Genomic DNA, 9,673 nt, shown 5'->3' on the forward strand with positions numbered 1-9,673 from the left:
CCTTGATAGATGTGTATGATCTAATGAGTCCAAATGTTCTAGAGATATGTGAAAGATTTAATAGTCATAAATTAATTTTGGACAAAGTGTGAGATCCAATAGTCCAAAAATTGTATTCGAGAAACTTATTGAATCTTAAGAAAATTCTTGATAATTATCTAACATGTTTGGGAGGAGGAGTTGAATGAAATGAAATATAGTTAACTCTATTATTTGTTTGGTCTAAAGAATCCTAAAACTCACCGACATCAATTTTATAAATGATTAACTTCTTACATTATAGACCACTAAAGAACTTCAATTTTCTTGTTTCAAATTGTTCACACGAGATTTCCGAAGAAATTTGTTTCGTGGAGTTGAACTTGTGTTGATGTTGTATTTATGTTGATTTGATGCGATGTGGTTCGATCTCTAGATTTGATCCTCTGACTCTCTCTCGTCTGGATGCTTACGCTTGATTTGAGAAAGCAAAGCACGTGATGTTCTTGAAGTTAGAGTCTTGGAAGAAAGCTTGTATCTTCAAAGGAGCTTCAATCGTCGAATGTGTTCTTGAAGTTGGAGACTTGGAAGAAAGCTTGGATCTTCAAAGGAGCTTCAATCTTCGAAGGTGTTCTTGAAGTTGAATACTTGGAAGAAAGCTTGTATCTTCCAAGGAGCTTCAATCTTTGAAGGTGTTCTTGAAGTTGGAGTCTTGGAGGAAAGTTTGTATCTTCAAAGAACTTTGATCTTCGAGGTTGGTTGACTTCAGGAGTTGAGGAGGCTTCTATCTCTTGGCAGAATCCTCTTTAGACCTTATGGAGTAAAAAATTTCCAACCTCCACAAAGGAAGAGAACTCCTCTATTCCTTGGTGGGCTTTTATGGACTTGAGCCTGTTCTGGTCCATGGACCATACCCATGGGTTCAATCACATGTATTTGAATCATATTTTATTTTAGTCTAAATTAAGTTTATTTTTGGGCTCAATTGAATTTTAGCCTAACTAAATAATATTTAATTGAATCAAAATAATTAATTTGACCCAATTGTCATAATAAAGAATTGTAACATCATTAGAATTGTCTAATTTGTCTTTAAATTTAATTTGGAACACATGCGAATTTTTAGTTAATCCCAAATATAATTATTTTAGTAAATGATGTGGCAATTTGTGATTGGTTCCAAAATTTCTTATTCAACACAAATGTCATTAAAAAAATTTAAAATATAAAAAGTAAATATTACATTGTTACATCAGCGATAAACAAGTAGTTCAAATCTTATGACCAAACTTGTATCAATTTTAACATTCTAACATACTCTAACAATAACACGATTACATTTTAAATCAAATAATTAAACAAGCATGAGTTTTGGTTATAAAACAAAAATTTCATCAGAAAAATCAAACATGATAGAGAATCATAATGTCATTCTCACTCATTTTCAGTACAGAAATACATATTCGACTTCCATAGTAAAAAAAGCAAAAAGTTTTTTCCTTTCTTTAACATGGGAAAGAGATTCGCAGTAGTAAAAGAGAAGAGAAGGCCATGGATGGCGTAAAACAGGCGCTACCACACTCTTCTCTAAGACCCCACCGCATAATTTTGCCTCAATTCCGCAAGTAACCCTTCTCCAACACTTGTCTTCAATTTCACAAAAACGCCCACTCGCTCGCCACTCGCTCCCCAATTCTTCTAACCGCCCTCCTGGCACCACGTTTCGAATTCCGTGGATGCTTTCTGTTTTCTTAATATAAATTCCCTCTCTTCTCAATTGGGTCATCCTCTTCGTCTCTTTTCTCTCTCGCTTTGCATTTCTTTTCTGTTGTTTCACCATGGCCTCTGCTGCTACTCTTAGCCCTGCTGATACTGAGAAGCTTTCCAAGCTTAAAGCTTCTGTTTCTGGACTTACCCAGATTAGGTATGGGAATGTGGGTGTAGAACCGCGCGCGCGCGCGCGTGTGTGTGTGTGTTTGTGGCCTTTTTTGGTTGTGATTTCGATCTGTGGGTTCTGTTTGAGAAATGGGTTGTAGGTTGTGATTTCTGTTTCTGATGTTTTTGTGCTGTAATGGACTTTTGTTGAACTTGGGTTTAGGTTATTGGATCTGATTGTCTCTTGGTTTTGGCAGTGAGAATGAGAAATCTGGATTTATCAACCTTGTCTCTCGCTATCTCAGGTAATTCTAATACGTTTTGTTTTTCTTGCAATGTGAGAGGATGTGGTTGTTTTTTGTACCTAAGATGGTCTAGTTGTGCTGTGGAGCTTTCAGATTCATGATTGATAAGATTTCAGAATGGCGCTTTTTTTGGTGATATTTTTTTTATTACAAAACGTTTAGTTACCGTTCTTCTGACGATTTTTGTACCTTCTAGACGGATGTTATTCCCCTCATTTGAATTAAGAGATTTCCATGTGGAATTTTGCTGAATCTCAATCCGGAACTAAAGAGAATTCTGAAAAAAGGATTGATTAATGGATTTTATCGCAAGTGTGGTAGTGTCTATTGAAATAGCTGAAGTCTAATTCCCTCCTTGATTTTATGAATTTCTGGTTGAAGTGGGGAAGCACAGCATGTTGAATGGAGCAAGATCCAGACTCCAACAGATGAAGTAGTGGTTCCTTATGATTCCTTGGCACCTGTACCTAATGGTATCGTCAATCGTCAACTGTTTTCTATTTCTCAATTATTTAGAAAAATGTTCTCTACATGGTCATTTTTTCCCTTTTTTTTATCCTTCTTTCCATTTCTCACAGGATTGATCATTATTCGGCATTATCTACATCTTAGATTCATGTGATATTTTCTTAAATTTTAAAACTCAACAAGACGGTTGTACAACCCAGAAACAGATCTGTTCATGTGATATTTTGTTAATAAAGACTTATAAGATCTTTCTTGACTAGATCCTGCTGAAACTAAGAAACTATTGGACAAACTTGTTGTTTTGAAGCTTAATGGAGGTTTGGGGACCACAATGGGCTGCACCGGTCCTAAGTATGTCACTTTCAACCCATTTTCTTTCATTTTTTTCTCCTCATATTATCTTATGCAGGTGCTGCCGTTTTTATGATGCATTTGATTATCGATTTGTTCTATTTTATAATTTTGGCTATTAACTTGTTGCTGAGGGAGTGAACTTTGAGTTTCAATATGAGCATAGGATCAATTATCTGTGTCCCCATAACGTAGGGTGCTTGAGCTTTGAAACTTGTACCCTTTAGGACTTCCGCAAGGTGGTCATCCAGAATGTTTACGAGGACAATATATACATGTAGTTCAACTCATAGGCCTGAAATCTACCACCAAAGTTGTATTATTCTACCTGGGGAAGAGAGTAATTTAAGGTTCTAATGCGGTGATTCAGAGGATAAGAACCATTGAAAAAAGTATAGACATGAGTAGACTCAATATGTTTTTAAGCTACCACTAGAACTCTGTTGTAGTGAGTTTGTAAGTAGTATGTACGGTCTTTTCCCTCTAAGTTTATGCGAATCCACTAAGCTTAGAAATTTGAAGGAAGAGAATTATTCAAAGGAGAAAAATGGTTGTTCAAAGAAGAGAATTAGAAATTTTATACCCATTTTTCAGAAATTGGAAGGAAGAGTAAGAAACTTCCCTTTCTAAGATGATTTTTATCCGCTAAAATTTTGCAAATACTTTTAAGTATCATGACATGCAAGTTTAATGTGAGCCAATTTTAGCACACCGTCAAACTGAAAAAAAAAAAAAACCCCACATGTTGGGAACTAAAAAACATATAATTAACCTTGAAAATAATTGAAGAAAGAACAAAGATTAAGGAGAGACTTGATTTTCTTCTTGAAAATTTTGGCTTTAACCACGAGGTTTGGGGGCTTTTTTAATCTTTGGTTTTCTTATTAATGACAATTTGCCTCTTAAAATCTTTGTTTTTCTTATTAATGACAATTTCTTACATTTTTTTGAAGAAATTAACGTTTTATTTTGTTTTTCTTCGCCATGAGGTCTTAATGTTTTTCTTTGCCATTAATTTTTAAGAAATTAATTAACCAATTTTCGTCTATCTTCTGTGCTGCAGGTCAGTCATTGAAGTCCGGAATGGTTTGACATTTCTCGACTTGATTGTTATCCAAATAGAGGTTTTACTCTTCATCCTATTCTCTTTAATGAATTTATTTACCTTCTCTCTTTTATTTGTATTTGTTATTATACTTGATTTTGAGAACCCAACCATTCTTGTCACTTTTGACAGAATCTTAATTCCAAATATGGGTGCAACGTTCCTTTACTTCTGATGAACTCATTTAACACTCATGATGATACCCAAAAGGTATTTAAATCGACATGCTTAGCTCCCATGTTTTCCTCAATATCTTTTGCTTTACTAATGCTTCTTTAAATCAGATCATTGAAAAATACAAAGGTTCAAATGTGGATATTCATACATTCAACCAGGTGTGTACAAGATAAGCTAGCTTAGCTTTTCTCATGTCTTCTTTCTAGTGGAATAAATTGTTTATTTTTCCTATCATTGGACTATAAACAGAGCCAATATCCACGTTTGGTTGCTGAGGACTATCTTCCACTCCCTAGCAAAGGACGCACTGACAAGGATGGATGGTATGACAAATGTACTTGGTTTATCACACAAAATAATTCAATCAACTTGTCGCTTTGGGCATTTTCTCATTAAAATTAATAATGGTTTTTCCTTGAACCACTTCTGTTTTTGTCTGAGGTGTCAATATGTTCCATTGTGCTTCATGTCTTTATTTATATGTCGATTTATCAACAAACAAAGGAGATTTTTTATGCCTCCTTATGTTTACCTTTTTTATTATTGTGAGTCTGACAAAAGAATTTAAAAAATATTTCTGATTCCTTTTATAATTTCAAAACACACACCTCTTTTTGAATGTTCTAAAATAAAACGACTATTAAAATTTATAAATGAGTTATAAAATATTGTAGTCTGTCTTTATTTTAATTTTGTGGTACTTGTGTACATGTGAAGGTACCCTCCTGGACATGGTGATGTTTTCCCATCCTTGAAAAACAGCGGCAAACTTGATGCCCTGATAGCTCAGGTCTTTGCACTTACACTTGATCCAGCCTAACATTTATTACTTAGATGAATCCATGTATTTCTTTCTCCTCGTATTTTACTTGACACGTTTGCTTGTGCAGGGCAAGGAATATGTCTTTGTTGCAAACTCTGACAACTTAGGTGCCGTTGTGGACTTGCGTATCCATATGTATTTTTTCAGAGGCCTTAGTTTCTTTTAAGCCTCTACTTTACTTGTTACAGTACTTGTTGGTTATTATTAATAACATGAAATTGTTCCTTGGACTTTTATTATCCTTGACCCTTGTTATAGAAATTTTAAATCATTTGATACAGAACAAGAATGAGTACTGCATGGAGGTAAATTTTCTTTCGAGTTCAATCATTTGCATATTTTCTTACCTATTTGTTTCTGATTCTCAGTGTTTGTTGTGCTTATGACATTTGCATCATTGATGTGTAGGTGACTCCCAAAACCTTGGCTGATGTGAAGGGTGGTACTCTTATTTCTTATGAAGGGAAGGTTCAGGTATATATATTACCGAGTATTAATGAAGATTATGTTGATAGGGTGATTTGTCACTTAAGGTTCCTTCATGGTTTTCCTCATAGTCCTTAGTTCTATTCAACCACCTGTGCAATTAGTCTGCAGACAATAAGTATCTTTCTTTTTGTATCTTTCTTTTTGTAACCTTCTTTTCATTCTCATGATGCAGTTGCTTGAAATTGCTCAAGTCCCTGATGAACATGTAAGTATATCAGTGATGATTTTGTTATTTCACGATGTTGAAACTCTTTGTTTTTCAAGTAGTTATCTGTGCTTACTGTATCATGGAAGATACTTTTATAACTTCTATTGTTCTCTGTTCGGTACAGGTCAATGAATTCAAGTCAATTCAGAAATTCAAAATTTTCAACACTAACAATTTGTAAGTCATGTTTCTGGAGTGTTTTTGATACACATTTATCAACCACTGGGAATGCGTTGCTAATAAACTATTGATAATGTATGATTCAGGTGGGTGAACTTGAAAGCAATCAAAAGGCTTGTGGAAGCCAATGCACTTAAGATGGAGATTATTCCAAATCCCAAGGTAGTTTCTGTCCCTTGTAATGGAAGGCAAATGCATACGGTGCGGCTAGTCTTTAAAGAAATGTTGGTCGGCATTGATATCCATAGGTTCTTATTTAGGTGATTTATTTTTTGTAGTTAAAGAGATACATCGAAATAAACTGCATAAGTAGGAATTTCTAGTGTTGTTTTTAAATGGTCAGGGACTGATATAGAGATGTATAATCATTCTAGGAAGTTGATGGGATTAAAGTTCTTCAGCTCGAAACAGCAGCTGGTGCAGCTATCAGGGTACACTTTGTTCTTGATTTTTTGTGTGCTACATTTGTATACATGGATATTAATGCCTTGTGCTTATCTATTTTAGTTCTTTGATCATGCAATTGGTATTAATGTGCCACGATCACGATTTCTTCCAGTCAAAGCAACTTCAGATTTGCTTCTTGTCCAGGTTCATTCTTTCTTCCATCATTACAGGGTACTATTTTATTCGCTTGGCGTTTTTTAATAAACTCATATGATGGCTTGTCTTTTCTGCAGTCTGATCTCTATACTCTAGTTGATGGCTTTGTCCTTCGCAACAAGGCTAGAAAAGATCCTTCCAATCCTTCTATTGAATTGGGGCCCGAATTCAAGAAGGCAGGATATATTCTCTGTGGACTCTGTATCTTAAATGCATGTAATTTATTGAATGTGTTAGCTAACTGTAGTTTTTTTACTTTCACAGGTTGGTAACTTCCTGAGCCGATTCAAGTCAATTCCGAGCATCATTGAACTTGATAGCCTTAAAGTGGTTGGCGATGTTTCGTTCGGGGCTGGTGTCGTTCTCAAGGTATGAATCTGCTTGTCTGGTTTTGTTTTGTTTCTTTCCTAAATTTTATCATCCAATTAGCAGATACCATATAACATAATGACCTTGTAATTAGGAAATGCAAGTTTGTTGGTTTGGTTGACATTTTCAATTTTATACTTCAAAATCAAACTAAGCCATTAGTATACTCAACTAAACTGGTTCAATTCTAGTACTTTCGCCAGTTTTTTCCCACATTTTTTGTGCAAGTTTGCTCACAACTAACAAAAGCTATGGGCCTCCACGGATATGTAACAACCTGTCAAACGGCTTTCCCTTCCTTGCCTGTTCAACACGTAATTCGACACCTCTAAAAAATAACACCGCAAGGGTTTGAATGTTGGACTTCTTACTTCTCTGTCATATTAAATCACCTCTTTTAACCATCACTTTGGCACTATTTTACAGGGGAAAGTGACTATTTCGGCTAAACCAGGGACAAAATTGGCTGTACCCGATAACGCCGTAATAGCAAACAAGGTAAGAAAAAAGAGTTAAAATTGACCTGTGCTGTGTATAAATTCTGTGCTGTGTATAAATTGACCTGAATGTTTTGATAAACTTCATATACAGGAAATCAATGGCCCAGAAGATTTCTAAACAATTGGTTGCCTTTCACAACTCTTTCAGAGCAGAAACCTTATGGCATCTGCGTACCCTTTCTCTTTTAATACCAACAAAATCGTGCAGTTTTGTCTGTAATATGCGTCCAGTTTGGGAACTGGTGTTTTTGATAAGATGAACTTTGTTGGCATTAAAAACAAAATGAGTTTATATTAATATATAACACAGAATAAGCAAAAGTTAAGATTCCTATGATATTTGGAATTTGTGGTCAATGATCCTTTGTCTAAAAAGGTGATTTTGTTGGGCTGAATAGTTCATGACTACATATTTTCTTCTAGCTTTTTGTTTTTCCATTCTCTTCACCTTCCTTTTGAGAGACTCAAAGCGGTTTTGGTAGTTTTTTCTTTTTCTTTATATATATAAAAATGATTGCATTTTAAAAATTAGTTTTTTTTTTTTTGTAAAAAAATCAAAATAATATAATGGTGGGTTTTTTTTGGGGGGCTGGAGAGAATTTAGAAGAAAAAAAAAATCTTTGATGGGTTTTTTTTTTTTTTTCTTTTCATGTTTTGTTTGGTTGTCATCTTGGTTTTGATTTTTTGTTTTTAAAAATGAAGTCTTTTCAGTCAAATGTGTACTATTATTTACATCTTTCTTATTTTACATGTGTCTTGTACATGAGAGTTGAACACTTAACCCTTTTTTCTTTTTTTTAGAAAATACTTTCTAATTTTCAGATTTGTTTATGAATACATTGGCTAGCAGATACATTTGTAATGCCTAGTTAACAAAACAAGAAAGTTAATAGTTAAAGATTTATAGGGTTAATTTAAAATAAAAAGTTAGATTGTTATGGAGTCTGAACTTAATTTATTATGAATGATATTTGAATTTACAAAGTTGGTGAAAATATTCATAAAGCATAGCAAAATTTTAGAATATATTACGGGGTCTTTTACCACTACAAGTAGCAAAATTTTAGAATATGTCTCAAAGTCTTTTATCACTACAAGAAGAAGGGGTTTGTCGATGTAGAGATGCGTCGGTCGAAGCTAGGAATGTGTAGGGAAAGGCTACTTCGATGCATAAACATACGTCGACAAGAACGTTGTGAGAACAACGCCGTGGCTAATAGGCCGACATCGGCAAAGGTTTATTGTCGATGCAGTGTTCGTCGACATGGTCGACACATTGGCATTGGGGAACTGGGGCGTCGCAAACAGGTTATTGCCAATGTCGTCAGGTACGTCGGCGTACGTGAACCACCGACGTGGTATCGGTAGATGGTCGTACGTTGGCATTGGGGATCTGGGGCATCGCAAACAGGTTACTGCTAATGTCGTCAGGTACGTCGGCGTACGTGAACCACTGACGTGGCATCGGTAGATGGTCTAGAACGACCATTGCGACGCATAACGTGTGTCGCAACATCCTTATTATAACATTTTTTAATTTTTATTTAATTTAATTTTTTTATTGTAAATTGAAATCTACTGGTTATTTGGTGGGACCTTCTCCATAAAAGATGTTTATTTATTCATAAAATGTTATTTTGTCAAATTAGTTATGAAGATTTTCTTATAAAAAGATTATTTTAGTTGGCAAAAATAATTTTGTTAAGGGAAATTTTTATATAACAAAGATTTTATTCATCCGAATATTGCGTGGCATAATCTCCTATATATACATTCGGTTTAAGTAAGGCAGTACAACACGCAAGGATCTCAAGATGATAGTTTACAGCAAACTTCTGAGGAAATAAAAGAATTGTGTAAGTTTGCTTAGAATAATATTTGGTTGTTCAATGGATCTTGACTGAAGAAACAGGTGTGTGCAATATTCGCACTGAGTTCGTGAATCTTTAAGAGTCATTTAATTAAGGGGGAGAATTTTCAAGCTAGAAGAACTACTTGAAAGTAGAAAAGTATATCTTATTTGATTTATTCTAAGTGATCTAGGTTATCTTGTTAATAGCATCACTTATGGTATGGAGTATTAAAGCGATTGTGTAATCTCTATACTAAAAATCATAAGACTGTTGTTATGATCTAAATCAAATTAATAAAAGTCTTAGCTTAGGTCAAAGACCCCCAGATGTAGATGTTGTGTCATCAAATTGGGTTAACAATCTTGCGTGTTTATTTTGTTAACTTGTT

At 34.4% G+C, this 9,673-nt stretch overlaps 1 protein-coding gene across 2 annotated transcripts; it reads left to right on the forward strand.

The window, feature by feature from the left end:
* The first annotated feature begins 1,817 nt into the window (after positions 1-1,817).
* Positions 1,818-7,769, forward strand: LOC103496813 (UTP--glucose-1-phosphate uridylyltransferase). Of its 2 annotated transcripts, none has more exon segments than NM_001297509.1 (21): positions 1,818-1,903; positions 2,112-2,159; positions 2,541-2,632; positions 2,888-2,978; positions 4,042-4,102; positions 4,216-4,293; positions 4,368-4,418; positions 4,510-4,583; positions 4,978-5,050; positions 5,151-5,208; positions 5,342-5,388; positions 5,492-5,557; positions 5,745-5,777; positions 5,905-5,957; positions 6,047-6,122; positions 6,335-6,391; positions 6,468-6,551; positions 6,641-6,739; positions 6,828-6,932; positions 7,359-7,430; positions 7,524-7,759. In NM_001297509.1, coding segments are annotated over 21 exon segments (1,431 nt in total). In that variant the 3' UTR covers positions 7,551-7,759.
* The last annotated feature ends 1,904 nt before the right edge of the window (positions 7,770-9,673 follow it).

The sequence above is a fragment of the Cucumis melo genome, chromosome 6 (assembly GCF_025177605.1).
Source record: "Cucumis melo cultivar AY chromosome 6, USDA_Cmelo_AY_1.0, whole genome shotgun sequence".
Classification (NCBI taxonomy): Eukaryota; Viridiplantae; Streptophyta; class Magnoliopsida; order Cucurbitales; family Cucurbitaceae; genus Cucumis; species Cucumis melo.